The 14,384-nt window shown below is 47.0% G+C and overlaps 2 protein-coding genes across 4 annotated transcripts in view; one reads left to right on the top strand and one right to left on the bottom strand.

The window, feature by feature from the left end:
* Nucleotides 1-6,262, top strand: part of JAM3 (junctional adhesion molecule 3) — a 79,625-nt gene extending 73,363 nt beyond the window's left edge. The window contains exons 5-9 of the mRNA XM_039253788.1: nucleotides 328-530; nucleotides 1,521-1,620; nucleotides 3,170-3,299; nucleotides 3,396-3,450; nucleotides 3,741-6,262. Coding sequence (XP_039109719.1) covers nucleotides 328-530; nucleotides 1,521-1,620; nucleotides 3,170-3,299; nucleotides 3,396-3,450; nucleotides 3,741-3,776 — 524 coding nt within the window. The 3' untranslated portion in view covers nucleotides 3,777-6,262. The remainder of the gene's footprint in view (nucleotides 1-327; nucleotides 531-1,520; nucleotides 1,621-3,169; nucleotides 3,300-3,395; nucleotides 3,451-3,740) is intronic.
* A 622-nt stretch (nucleotides 6,263-6,884) lies between these two features.
* Nucleotides 6,885-14,384, bottom strand: part of NCAPD3 (non-SMC condensin II complex subunit D3) — a 70,675-nt gene continuing 63,175 nt past the window's right edge. For 2 of the 3 annotated variants that reach the window (XM_039253784.1, XM_039253786.1), the window contains exons 30-35: nucleotides 13,816-13,982; nucleotides 13,462-13,601; nucleotides 12,187-12,264; nucleotides 8,062-8,136; nucleotides 7,920-7,980; nucleotides 7,223-7,831 (exon numbers count right to left, since the gene is read on the bottom strand). In XM_039253784.1, coding sequence (XP_039109715.1) covers nucleotides 7,723-7,831; nucleotides 7,920-7,980; nucleotides 8,062-8,136; nucleotides 12,187-12,264; nucleotides 13,462-13,601; nucleotides 13,816-13,982 — 630 coding nt within the window. In that variant the 3' untranslated portion in view covers nucleotides 7,223-7,722. Of the gene's footprint in view, nucleotides 7,109-7,222; nucleotides 7,832-7,919; nucleotides 7,981-8,061; nucleotides 8,137-12,186; nucleotides 12,265-13,461; nucleotides 13,602-13,815; nucleotides 13,983-14,384 lie in introns of those variants that run through there. The other variant, XM_039253785.1, reaches the window with a different exon arrangement.

The raw sequence follows: 14,384 nt of genomic DNA, 5'->3' as shown, positions 1-14,384 counted from the left end.
ATCCCAGGGGTACTGCAGGACTTGTAGAGCTTGCACTGAGTCTGGGTGGAAGGTGAGATGGGAAGTGGAGCTCCTGTTGCTGCCTCCACCAGCTGTAGGAGGCGCCCCTCAGGGAGGTGGAGGCGTCAGGAATGCGCTGCGGGACTCTAGGAGGGGGTTGAGCCGTGAGGCAGATGCAGCGTCAGATTAGAGCCTGCAGGTAGTACATGGGGATGGCAGTGGTGCAGGAATCCCCTGGCTGGTTCTCCTGTTTTTGAGGCTTTATTGTGGGCTTTGATAAGAAGCCATGTTGCTGATTTTAAACCCCAACCTGTATTTCTCCCACAGTGAGGCCGGTACCTCCTGTGTGCAGAGTACCAAAGGCGGTACCCGCAGGCAAGACGGCCACGCTGCAGTGCCAGGAGAGCGAGGGCTTCCCCCGGCCTCACTACAGCTGGTATCGCAATGACGTGCCACTGCCCACGGATTCCAGAGCCAATCCCAGATTTCGAAACTCCTCTTTTCTCTTAAACTCTGAAACAGGCACTCTGGTAAGATCTCTTCTCAGAGGTGAGGATAGCAATGTCTTTGTTGGGGAAGGGATACCTGTTGTGGAAAGAGCACTTATTGGGAGCTTATGTTATAAGACAGGAGCTAAAAACCCATAATGTTGGAGATTCTGTGGGAAAAATGAACCTACCCTCCTTTTTATAAACAAGTAAGTTCTAAGGGGGTAAAATAAAGGAAGGGAAATCTGGAGACTAAAGGTGATTATGAAGGTATAGTAAACAAATGTAACGTGTGGATGATGTTATTAGGGTCCTGATGTGAATAATCAACTCTAAAAATCATGAGACCATCAGGGAAATTGGATTACTGGATAATTGATTAAGGAATCGTTAGTTGCCTTAGGTACAATAATGGTACTGTAGTGATAATGTTAAGAAGTCTTTGTCTTTTAGAGATGCATACTGAAGTATTGATGGATAAAATGTGTCTAGAATTTTCTTCAGAATGACCCAGTGGTTGTGGTGGGAAGTGGGTGGGAGGAGAGACAAAGTAAGATTGGTCATGTGCAGAAGACAGACCTGCTCTCAGCAGCAGCGTGTCACCCGGGCTTCTACCACAGCTACGTCTCCTGTGGCGTGTCTAACTACACTTAGTAACAAGCAGGTTATAATAGGATCCTGTGTTTGTATTGCCCAAGTGTTGCCTGAGAAACAATCATTATCAGAATCCCTTTCCCTGCATAAAAGCTCACATTGCATTCTGAATGTTGCTAGGCTTTGATATCACCAAAAACCTAATGGGCTCTCATTGTTCAGCTCTTGGGCAAGACTGTTGGGAAAAAACTATCAGGGAAGAACCTGGACAGTGACCAGGAGGCCAAAAGGAAACCAAGAGCAATAAGCAGACATTTTATTATGTTCTGGACTTAGCAGCTTGGTGGGGGAGAGGAGCATGGCAGTCTCTTCTCTGCGGTCCCCAGAGGTCTGCCCTGTTGATTAGTCTTACGATTTACTTGTGATTTCTGGAAACAGGTTTTCAGTGCTGTTCACAAGGAAGACTCTGGGCAGTATTACTGCGTTGCTTCCAATGATGCAGGCACAGCCAGATGTGAGGAGCAGATGATGGAAGTCTGTGAGTTATTTTTTGAAAATATCTCATCTGAAGACTGGCAAGTGGATAGAACATTTTAAATTTAATATTAGACCACAGTTTAGACAACTATTGTGCCATAGGTCAGTTTTCTTCTGGAGATGACTGGATTCACCAAAACCCACCAGAGGATGTTGAAAGGAAAAATGAGAGAGTTCTGAGTAACAGCTAAATGACTAAGAAGTGGGTACTTGCAATATGTTTATCTCCTCAAAATAGACCTGGAGTCTTCTGGTGTTGGGAATGTAGCTAATCATGTCACTTTTAACTGAGTTTAATAAACTCCATTTTTTTGGGCTATTGATAGGATTATCAAAACATAACGTTGTGTGAGTTCTCTAGCAATTTATCCAGTTAGAACCAGAGTTTTAACCCCAGGAACTTTACCCTTTTCTGTGATGATGCTGTCTTTAGGGTACTGGTTCTGAATGGGCAGTGGTGGGGGCAGGGTGGGGCACGCCTCCCTCCTTCCCGGGTATAACTGACCCCAGAGCGGTGTTTTCCAAACTTGCCTGATCATGAGAAGCATTTGAGTGCACTGTTCCACATACAGATTCAAGGCCTCACCCCAGTGGTATGGACTCCGTCCCCAGGGGAGGTCTGGAAGTGTCTGTGTGTAAAATATTCCAGGTGATTCTTGTCGTCTGTCAAAGTTGGGAAACTGCTCCAGGGCAGGAGGAAGATTCCTTTGCCCCAAACCTATTGAATCTCTAGTGATAGAGGTTGGGAATTGGACATTTTAAAATCAGAATTTCAGTTTTAAGTGCACACTCACATCTGAAACCACTGTACTGAGGTAAAGGAGAATTTTAACAATTTCCAAGTTAGTGGGCTTATGTTGATATATCACCTGCATGTTTTCTATTGCATTTTTTTTTTTTTTTTTTTTTTAATGAAGGAAACCTCCTCAGTGCTCCAGCTGACAGGGACTGAGTACCTTTGCCCCGTATACAGAAATGGGAAGAGGAGGGGTCAAGGGGTTTCCTCTTAAGAGGGCTTCTAGATACGAGGCCAGGCAGCTGCTGGTGAAAGGTCGCGTTCCTGCCTCAGATTTTTACTTTTAAGTACTGTGTGAAACTAGTTCTCCTCCTCCAAAAAATCCACAGCAAAAGGGATCCCTGGAAATTAGGAACTTTTTCTTCTTTGGAATTCCTGGCTCCTTATTCTGTCTTTATAGTGAAACCATTTCCTCCATTAAAAATATTTTCAGGGATTTAGCCAAAGGATTTTAAAGCCTTTTATACAACGCTAAGCCCCTTTAACACGGGATTAAGTATAACGACATCTCAGCCATGGAGATCTCAGTAGTTTTACAAGCGGGAGCAGGAGTCTGGGGTCCTGTTTGCTCTGGGCGAGAGTTTAAGTGCTCTCACTGCGTCCTGCTGGCTGGGGTTGGCTCTGCTGGCTGGGGTTGGCTCGGGTTGGCCTGAGGGCACAGGGCGGGGGGTGGAGGGAGGCACAGTGGGGCCAGGGGCTTTTATAAGACCAGATAGTGTGTATCGTCTCCTCCCTCCATCCCTCTTTTCTCCAGATGACCTGAACATTGGTGGCATTATCGGGGGGATCCTGGTGGTGCTTGCTGTTCTGGCCCTGATAACAGTAGGCATCTGCTGTGCATACAGACGGGGTTACTTCATCAGTAATAAACAGAATGGTGAAAGGTGAGCCTGTCGTCTGCCCTAAGTGACAAAACCAAAGTTTAAGTTGGCATCCTATGAAAAATCAGTGGTCACTGAGTCCTCTCTCTCGTGTTTCAGTTACAAGAGTCCGGGGAAGCCAGATGGAGTCAACTATGTGAGGACAGAGGAGGAGGTAAGGAAAGGAGCTTCAGAACCTAGAAATGGAGGTCTTCCCGGCAGGGAAAATGACATTCCTCCTTAGAAACCCTCCCGATACAATGTTTCATACACTCCTTGCATCATAGTTCTCAGCTCTAGTAGATGTTACTTTTGAAGAATGGTTTCGTTTGATTTGTTTTGCCTTAAGTTTCTTCTTCAGGAAAACAATGAGTAGACCTGATTTCAGCTGTCCGTCTTCCTCTCCCACTTGGGCCCCTGGGTTGGTAGAGGACAGCCGTGTCTAAGCCTGTGTTGGCCTTGCAGGGCGACTTCAGACACAAGTCATCATTTGTGATCTGAACTCTGATGGTGTGGCTGAGGGAGCACATGCAAATACCTCTACCAGAAACTCCTATCAAGAGCAACCCAGGAGCCAAGTGCACTTGGACAGAGCTAGACACTTGCACAAAAGCTTTTTGTTTGGCCAAAGTTGACCGCTACTCCTTTCTTACTCTTTAACAAGCCACATAAATAAAAGAAGTTTCCTCCAGCTGCGCAAAGTCATCATAAGTAAAAAAATTGCATTTCACTGAGGCTGATTCCCAGTCTATTTCTAGCCTGGCTCCCACCTGAGTCTTAGGGTTACACTGTGAGGCTCTTGCTTACAGACGCTGGGCTGGGTGGGCCTCGGCACTGTGGGCCTGTGAAGCCGATGTATTTGCCACTCAGTGACGTAAGCCAGGGTGCGCCCCGTGAGAGGGGACGCAGGGCAGCCGCACAGCACCAGCACTGCAGGACTTGGGAGCATGACCCACCACGAACTCTGCAGCTGGAGGGAGTCTGAACCAGTGAGTCCAGAAAAGTGGCGTTTTATGCGATGACCTTGGTTCATAGTGACCCACAGCCAGCACTGCACTGATTGTTCTTAAAGGTTCTGTTGATCAGTATTTTAGCATTCGTTTTGGAAAATCTTTGTGGATCAGAATTTTATTAAAACAGCTCAGATCAGGAAGATACGTTGTTGGAAGAAGGGATCTTCTCAGCTGTAGGAACCCTGCTTGTCCTTTGGGGGGTGGGGCAGATGTGTGGGATGTTCAGTATTTAAAGAAAACCTTCATCTTAGGTAAATCTGAAATGGTACTAAAATCATGTTCTGCTTTTCTATGGGTGTTTATTTTATAAAATTTTACATTCTAAATTTTTGCTAAAGATGTATTTTGGTTATTGAAAAGAAAATTTCTATTTAAACTGTAAATATGTTGTCAGTGTTAAATAACCTATTTTTTTAAAAAATTTCAACTTAAGGTTTGAGTTCCAAGCTACTAGTGTTACATTGGAAAATATCAACAAATAAAGAGTATTTTAACCCAAGAAATCCTCTTGAGGGAGTTTACTAGAACATTCCTTTTTTCCACATGAGTATCAGCATTTTTCACAAGAGAGCTTAACGTTGTCTGTACATCAGACATTGTTAATTAGGAAACCTTTAAAAAAATTCCGGTTGACAAATGTCAGTATCTGTTTGCGTCTCTCCTAAAGACATAAGGAGCTGTAAGGTTAGCTTTTCACTCAAACTGTCTGTGCCCAAAGACCACCCAGAACTGCTTGGACGTACATGTGATATGTCAGCCAATCCCTGGGCTTGAGTCTTGTGCCCTACCCTAGATTGATACTGCCTGCTAACACGAAGGCTAGCCAGCATGTGCACTGCCATCTTTACTGCCCGGACAGGACCTCTGTGCTCGCTTTATCATGGTGGACAGTTCTACGGCGGACACTTCAGGAAGGGTGGATGTCCTCCATGTGGTACTGTGGTACCCCAGCCTTTGGGTCCCCTGTGGCAGAGCTCTTTTGGGTTGTGGATGGCTCACGGAACAAAGCAGCTACTGCTGTTTGGTTTTAAAATTCATTTTACTTATTTGTGTAGTTCCTAAGACTGTCCAGGGCCAAAGGCAGTTCTGGAATCACCTACAACAGTGTTTTTTAAGAAAATGAGTTCCACTATTCCTCTTTGCCATGAAGAAAGCACAGAGGCACCACGGGTTGCATCTCGCTTCACAATAAACCATTATGTGGCGGCAGGGAGGCCAATCTTTTGAAGCAGGTTGGGGAGTGCAGCCAGGGCAGAAAGCCTGATGGCAAGAAAAGTGAAATGCCTGAATCAAGGCCATTTTCTGATTTTGATTTTAAAGTCTTTATCTACCCAAGACACTGCTGCTCACTGTGTGTGGGACATTAGAAACATCATTCAACAGCCTTTGTTCTTCAAGAGCAGCTGTTCTTCACCTCAGATACGTCGCTGTGTTAAACTCCTGATACGAAGCAGTTTGAAGGAGCTGCTCGGAGGAGCGCCCCCAGTTCCACTGTGTGCTTAAAGGATGGTTTCTGTGTGGAAGGATGTAGTCATCTTGGGATTAAACTTCTAGTGTCTTAATTTTTTGTACTTTGGGTTTTTTTTTTGTAACTGAATACTTGAGACTTACGTTGACTTTTCTTTTGTTAAGTTATGTGAATACTTTGCCGTGGGGTTTGGCAGAAGCAGTGGGCAACTCTTCACATTTGCTTAATGGTACCCATCTTCTTTTGTGTTTGTGTCTTAAATGCTTAGACTTAAGACTGTCCCTTCATCTTCACCCCCTCGCCCCCTTTGGTAGAAAGGCATAGTGTTCCCATTCTCTCATTGGTTGGGGAGCAACACTTTGGCTGCCATCTTGGTTGTCATAGTGATAGGGTGGCCTTATCGCCTCCCTTCTTATGACCCTGAAACCTCCCATCCTAGTGCCATGTGAACTGAGTCTGACAGAGAGAAGCGAGTATGGAGTCTGGGAAGTAGTTGCCTAATACTGTAAAAATGTAGGCCGAAAAGGAACATTCATGTGTTTTTAAGATGTGAATGTGACTGAAAACTCGAAGCCTCTACAAGGCTGTTGTGGCCTTTGGCGTGGCTGTTGCTGTACATAGAGACTTGTACTAACACACCTAGAAGTTGGTATTTGTTAAACCTCATTTATAAAGGCTTAAAAAAAAAAATCAAACCTGCCTCATTCTTTCTTTCTTATATGCTCTTACCTTGGGTTTACTTCTTTTTCCTAGCATTTTTTTAGGCAAATACGCTGAAGATGGCACAGTCCCAGGTTTAAAGAGAGACTGCCATCGAGTAGCATCTACCTGATCTGGAGAGAAGTCTTCACTCAAGAGCACTGCTCTTTGACTTCCTCTGCCAATGACACATCCTTGTGTGTCACTGTTCATACACGGGAGAGCTGAGGGGTAGAGCACAATGACCTTCTACCCTTCAGATCCAATTACCACATTTATTTTTAAAAAAAAAATAGCAATACAGTAACCCTGCACTTTTGCTTCTGTAGTCCTGGGACTAAAAAGTGAACCAACTGAATTTCTTCCTGGTCACTCTTGGACAAAACATGAACGAACAGTTGTTTTAAGATGGCCCAGTGGCATCAGCAGAAGACACCAAAGCCATTCCCCGTCGTGGGAACAGTCTTTGTGGAGGTTAACAAGCCAGCGTTAGTGCTCACAGGTCAGCGCCCGAGGGGGGACTTTCACGAGCAGGCCTTCATTCACACACGAAGAAGGATGCGTGCTGTTAGGAGTGAGACTGCTTCTGTCCGGGGCAGAGGCAGAAAGGCAGGCACTGAACATTATTGACAGAGGGAGGCTTTTTTGTTCCCCTAAAAGGAAAGTTGGGTTTTATTATTATTCAACATTTCATGTAAATTAAAATGACTACCAGTAAAAGCCCTGTTCTAAAAATAGGAATATTCTTTTGAACCCAGAAGGCTGTATTTATGTTTAACCTTTATTATTCCATTTTAGAAAGCTGTACACTTTAAAAACTTCCGATTTATAAATAAGAATAAAGAAAATAATTACAATCAAACTTTCATCATTTGATACAGGAAGCTATGTAGGGAATTCCAAACAGATAACAGAGGCCTGATTTATATAAAAGAAAGCTCATCTGTTAAGTCGTGTTCCTTAAGGACCAGAATATAGTTTATGAGAATGAACTTGATACTTTCAAATGGAGTGAAGTTAGAATATTAAATAGCTAAGACATTTCTCTATTATTTTACAATTTTTTTTTTTAACCATATATTTCATAAAGAGAAATGTCAAAAGGCTGGCCAGCCACACAGGTGGACATTAAGGGCTGGAATCCCAGGAAAATCTCTGGGATCACATACTAAAAGCTGCCCTCTCCCCGAGGGCGAGGGAAGCGGACTTTGCCTTTGCACAGGCAGGAGACCTGTCCTTCTTCCCAGACACTGCTGAACACACCGTTTCAGTTGGCTGTTTTCAGGGGGGTCTTTCGGAGTGACCTCCTGCTGGGGGCCGGGTTATCTTTATTTCTGGCTGGAGACTTCACGTTCCACTGCTGAGGCTGTGGGGCCCTAGGGAAAGGAAAGCAAATTACTCTGGAACTAAAGATAAAACCCTGACAAAAACATTTACCTCAAAAGGAACTCTTGCTAAACTTACGGTTTATCAGGAAGTGATAAACATAAAATGTCATTTCCTTGACACTGGGCTTCAATTTTCTCTGAAAGGGAATCAGACACAGAGAACTTCAGATTTCCTAGTCTCAAAAGCAGCTAATGTATCTGACAGGAAGGGAACTTGCCTTTGACTGAAGAAGGCGTCCGTGGTGTGACTATGTAGCTGACTCCTGCTCCAAATGTGACATCATTGATGGTCCCTGCAGAAAGGGGAAAACGGCACCATTAAGGAAAAGCCAGTAGGAGACAGACATACATAAAGTCACCGGAGCAAAGCCATGGAGCTTCTGCTACAGTTTTACTCTGTCACTTGTATCAGACTCCAAGTGCTGTCAAATCTAAATCCAGGGCCCGTTTCAGGCCTCAACTGGCCTTTCTGCAGGACGAGACTTCATCTTTCTGATAGTCATCCCATCTGGGGTCTCCTGGCTCTCTGCTCCCCTGACCAGTCCCTCCTCAGACAGCTTTGCTGGCCCTTCCCTACCCACGGCTCGCTGCCTCTGGTTTCTCACCCACCCCACGTCTCCTGTTACTGCCCACACACCAGTGACCCCCAGCTTCACCCAGCTCTGACCTCTGCCTCCGGAGTCCTGTGTTTCCTACCCCCTCACTACCCTCCCTGAAGACGCTTGGCCAGCTCCTTACCCCCACTCCTCAGCACGTTGCTTCTGAATCTCTTTCCTGTTGATGGTCTGTCCAAGCTACTTCTCCACACTTAAACAGTAACAGATCACATCCACCTTCCTCCTGTCGTCTTCTTCCGCTGCCTCCTCTCCTCCTCCCACCCCAACTTAGCACAGTCGTCTCCACCATGGCCTCCCCTTCTTCCAGTTCCCCCCCGGGAGGCAGGGTGAAGACTCCCTGTGTGGGAACAGACTCCAGTCAGACTTGATTGGAATTCTGGCTCTGGGTCTTACTGGCTGTATGAATTACTCTAAAAACCTCAAGTTTCTTTATCTCCAAAATGGGATATAGACGTACCTGCCTCAGGGTTGTCAGGATTAAATGAGATTATTTATGTTACATCCTTAACATGGTACTTGGCACAAGGTAACTGCTGAAGAAAGGCTAACAATTACTGTAATTTATTAGCGGTTATTCCCTATGTCACTAGAGCTAAGTTTAAAGATCTGGTGAGGTGGCTGCTCTGCTTACGCATCCTGATGGCTCAGTGTTCTAGAGAAGGCCTTAAATCCAGCCTCTGTCCAAGCTGGACACAACAATCTCTGTGCGAGCCAGCCCCAAGCCGGCCTTACCAACTTGCTGTATTCCCACGCTGCCGGCCACCATGTCTGATATCACTGTTCTTCCCAGCCCCGGTCTGCGTGTGCAGTCCCTGCTGCCTGAGACGACTCCTACTCACGTGCCAGTCCCTTGAGACCTGGGTGGCGATACCTCTCCCAGGGACTTGCTCCCTCCTGTGTCCTGTACCTCTGCGTGAGGTATCATCACGCTTGCTGGGGGCACAGAGCACAGGCTCATCAGCTGGCTGGCTGTTGACTGTCCTGTCAGAGGCTGCGTACCTCCCACAAGAACACTTGGGACATAAGCTTTCTCCCCCTGCACTGTAACCTTCTGAGAACACCAGTGAGATCTTTCTAACCTGTTTGAAATAAGTCCACCGGCGCATCTGCAGTGCTACGTGCCTGTGAACTACGTAAGCTATGTTAACTGAGAAGAGATCTGTATTTTCACGTGCTGCCACTCGGGTCAGTTGTGCCCATTCCCGTTTTTGAGAGTCCTCTCCTCGTGCTGCAGCTCAAACTCCCCTTCCTTACGTGCACATTCTTTTTCCAGTCTGGAAGCCTGAGCACATCCAGGCAATAGGCAGCAGTGCGGTGGCTCTCAGATTCCCCATGTATGTCGTAAGTGCTCAGAATCAAAGGCAGGAGCATCTTTGCTGCCTGAGTGACAGCAGTAAGAGGGACTTGCTGAACCCCGAATGGATTTTCACCTAAGATCTAGCTCTGAAAATGACTCATTTCCATTTAGCAAAGCCACTCTGCTCATGCTGAACACCATTTTTCCTCCTGCTTTCGTGGAGCGGGGGCCACTTCCTGATAGTCACCCACCTAAGAGTTGTCAACAGAATTTGTATTTATAAGCCATGGAGAAGAGAACTGAGTGTTTTTACATGATCTCATAACGCTCCTAGGAAGGAGAACTAATGGGAGATCCTCTTCACGCATTCCTTCCTGGTCCTGAACCAGGAGAGATGGCCAGGAATTTTACATTCAAGAGCCCAGAGAAGGAAAAAGTGCTCTCGACTTGGGGACACCTGAGACACAGCCCCATGCACGCAAATCCAAGCAGGATTAATGCAACAAGCCAAGCTTTGCTGCTGAGGAGCTCAGGCTGCTAGGAAACCAACCAAACACTGAAATGAGGGACTCATGGGGATGAGCGGAACTAAAATGAGAGGCATTCTCCCTGTTTCTGCGGCATATGGTTCCTAATGCCAAAATAGAAGCACTCAGTGCCTCTGAACCAGGAACAAAGAACATACAGAAAACCTGCCTGTTTCAAAGAGGCTGAATTTCTCACACATATAACATTACACCTTTTCGATAAACAGGACCCCCAAATTACTGCTTTTAGTGACAAAAGCAGTCCCGATTAGCTCTCTCAGGGGAGGGTTGGGGCAGGAGCTCTGCTGGTCCACTCATCTCCTGTAAAAGGAGAACCTGGATGGAAGCCCTGTAACCCACTAACTAGTCTAGATCACAGCAACTCAGGTCCTAAACCCCCAGGCAAGTAGCCAGAACACACGAGATAGGTGTTCGAGCAACTCGTACTGACTGAACGGCTGCTCCTGGGCGGCTCCGTTAGCAGAGAGAAGAACAAGGTACCATGGGCTCATCCAGCAGTCACGCCCAAGAGTACCAGTGCCAGGGCAGAGAGGCCGTAGGACACGGACCGCGGGCGGACAACCGCCGCCCTTCCACCAGCACTCAGCAACAGGTCTCAGGCGCGCACCTACCACACTGCAGACGCGGTGGCAGCCCAGTGAGTACGCTGCACAGGACAGCTCGTAACTAACTGCAAGGACGGATGAAGGAGGACGGCTGACCCCGAACTACGTGGGGTTTGGGGCCACCACCACCCCCTCCATAGTTGAAAGGCCACACATTTTTTCTGATTCGTCCAAAACTTAACTACCAATAGGCCACTGCTGACCAAAGGGAAGCCTTACCGAGAGCATCCAAAGACAGTTAACACATAGTTTGCACGTTACATGTGCCACACCCTGTACTCATAAGGCACGCTGGAGAACAGAAAATCCATGGGAAAGTGTAATAATCCATGGAGGATACGTTTACAGCGTTGCACCGTAAACAATGTGTATGTACGTGGACCTGTGCAGCTTAAACCCACGTCGTCCAAGGCTCTGCTCTATGTAGAGGCGTGGGGAGCATGCGGTCAGAGCGCCAGCAGGGGGCGCCTCATCTCATCTGTAGGGTCAGGGAGGGCTTCTGCTGGAGGGTGAGGCAGTGGCCACCAGGGAAGGGGAGGATGGAGGTCAGGACATGGCGCGTAAAGGCCCCCCCATCAGGCAGGAAGGGTGCAGGACCAGGACTCCACCGCCAGGTCTGGCGTGCAGAGGGCTGAGGACGTGGGAGGGGCACTGAGACACGCAGGGCAGGGCCTGCAACTAGACTGTGGTCGGTGAGAAGCTATAAAGCAAGGCAGTGGGACAAAGTCCTCTAACTCACCTCTACTTTGAAGTAAAAGGAGTAACAAGATGAGAAAAACCACCCAACAAGGGGTGAGAAGACAGGCTCTCTGCACAGCTGGTGGTGGGCCCACAAAAGGCCACGGAACCCGAAGGCTCACCTGGCTCCACAGCTGACCTCCATGACATACATGGCGCCTGCCAGGGCCCACACGGGACCGCCACCCAGCAGGGCTGCCTGAGGCTGGCAGGAGCGTGCAAGGGGGGCACTGCCCAGGGAAGCTGTGCCTCAGCTTCCCCGTCTGTCAAACAGGAGCCTCACTAGGTGGCTGGGAGTTGAACTGAGTTCATACGTGTAACAGCACGTAGAAGAGCACTTGACATTCAGGTAGTGCTCGGTCTGTGGAGTTACTGTCATCATGAGACGCTGACCACAGACAACAGTGTTGCCACCCATCAGGAACACCCTCATCTCGTAAAAGACGTGTCTCCCAGGAGTTCTACTGCGGCTCCAGCAGCCACGCAGTGACCACGGGAGAGGCTCGGCAGGAGCCGGCTTATTCATGTGAGAACTTACTCTCGGGAGTGCTGATCGCTCGTTTCGTTACGTGGTCAACAGCGCCGCTGGACTCCTGCTCCAGGCTGTAGGAAGTTGCTAGGATAAAACAGGAAAGTTTTATCTGTCAAAACATCCCAACGTAATACCAAAAGGCAAAACCACCAAATGCGGGAAAATGTTAGCAAAATATCTGATAAAGTTATTATCCCAAATAAGGTGTTCTTGTAAAGGAGGTAATTCAGAAAGATACCAAAAATGATAAGCATGAGAAACAATGTCCATCTCCACTAGGATTCAAAGAAAAGGAAATTGAAACCATAAACAGTTTTGGTCTATAAAGCTCAGCAAAGAGGGAAAATTGTAAAACCAGTGTTTCTAAGTCGGAAAAGGGACGCTGCTGTGCCTTGGCTCCCACCAATGTACAATTACATTGCAGAGTGAATTACAGAGGGCAGTCTGGGGCTTTAAAACTGTTCATGGCCTCTGAGTGCTGGGAATTAAATCCTAGAGACTACATATATACAAGAATGTTTACTGTGACATCACTTACTTCAAAAAATTGAAAAACACCTATATCTCCAAGAACAGGGTAATAGAAAATAAGTCCCAGTACTTCCACAAGATAGAACACTACAAAGGCACCGGGAGAAAACATGGAAAGAAAAAATTCATGGAAAAATGTTCACTGTTCCTGTCAGTATGTGCAGGGAAGTGGATTACAAACCAGAAATGCACACTAAGATCACAACTTAAACATTTTTTAACTTTATTTATTTGAGAGACAGAGCGACAGTGCAAGTAGGGGAGGGGCAAAGAGAGGGGGAGACACAGAATCTGAAGCAGCCTCCAGGCCCAGCAATGTCAGTGAAGAGCCCCACCCCGCCCCAGCATGGGGCTCAAACTCATGAAACCATGAGATCCATGCCCTGAGCCAAAACCGAGAGTTGGATGCTTAACCAACTGAACCACCCAGGCGCCCTTAAGATCACAACTTTATAAATAAAGCCAAATGCATGTGTGTGAGGAATAGAAAAGAGAAGAATTAACACCTCACTGCTACGGGTGAGTTTTTACTTCACTCTCTTTTCCAAATCTCTTATAAATATGCATTGTTTTATTACCTAGAATCCCAAATCCCCAAAGTTGTTTGTTTGTTTTAAAGAAAACAGAAATCATTTTGAAAGCAATGAGAAGGAGGCCTGTTCTCGTTTCATCTGTACGCTCACGGTGCCTGTGATACAAAACCCCACACGTCAACCAGCCGCTGGAGCTACCCTGGGGCTTGGGACTTACCGCGACGGTGCATTTTGTCCAGGCTTTGAGAGCTTAAAGGGAATGACAACCCTCCCGTACTCCTACTCCGGTGACTGCTGTTGGACTCCACAGCCTTCTTGACAGAATTCAGGATTGCAATGGTGCTCAGGGACATGCGCCTGGGGAGGAAAGCAGGCCAGAGACTTGCAGAGGAGGCTGAGGACACTGGAGTGACTGCCCTCTGTTGAGTGTGCCCTCCTCCACACCCTTTTCAGATTTAAGTGAGAAGAGCCTGGAAGGTGTCGGTGAAAACGCCCAGTGGGGAAGACACAGACACCACAGAGAAGGTGGGGAGACGCAGGGGTCCCCGTTACTGTTGCACTGGCTCCATACCTGCCTTTGGGCATGAGTGTCTTCAACAGCCCCGTCTCAAGGGGAGAAGGCAGAGGCGGTGCCTGGCCAGCAGTCGCCCTGGGCGTTGAGGGCTGGCTCGAAGCAGCGGGCACAGCAGCACCTTCTTGGCCGGCTAGAGCTGGCATTCCTTCGAAACTTGGAGCAACCTGTCAGGGAGGACAAATAAAGACTATTTATCTACTGACACTTTTATTTATTTATTTTTAAATAGAACCTTTACATGTCTGAGCAAGTCCATAAGTAATTTATTTTAAAACCATGTCAGCCCCTTTCTCTCCACAAACAGTTGTGGCAGATGTTGTGGCGTTAAAGAGAAAAAAGATTAAGTTAGTTTGCCCTAATCATTTTCTAATGCAGCAGATATGTCTGGATTTCTCAGAGAAGTGAGCACATCGTATCTGGATGTGAACAGCAGCTCACCTAGAAATACCGAAAGTGACATTCTGTCCAAAATAGGGGCACACGGGAAGCAGGACCATAAACGAATGGAGACACCTAGGGGGATCTGGTTAGCTGTAATCCCTATAATCAGATTAAACAGCCCGACT

The sequence above is a fragment of the Hyaena hyaena genome, unplaced genomic scaffold (assembly GCF_003009895.1).
Source record: "Hyaena hyaena isolate Hyena2069 unplaced genomic scaffold, ASM300989v1 scaffold_465, whole genome shotgun sequence".
NCBI lineage: Eukaryota > Metazoa > Chordata > Mammalia > Carnivora > Hyaenidae > Hyaena > Hyaena hyaena.
The sequence above is the reverse complement of the archived record's forward strand: the minus strand, read 5'-3'. Positions and strand labels throughout refer to the sequence as shown.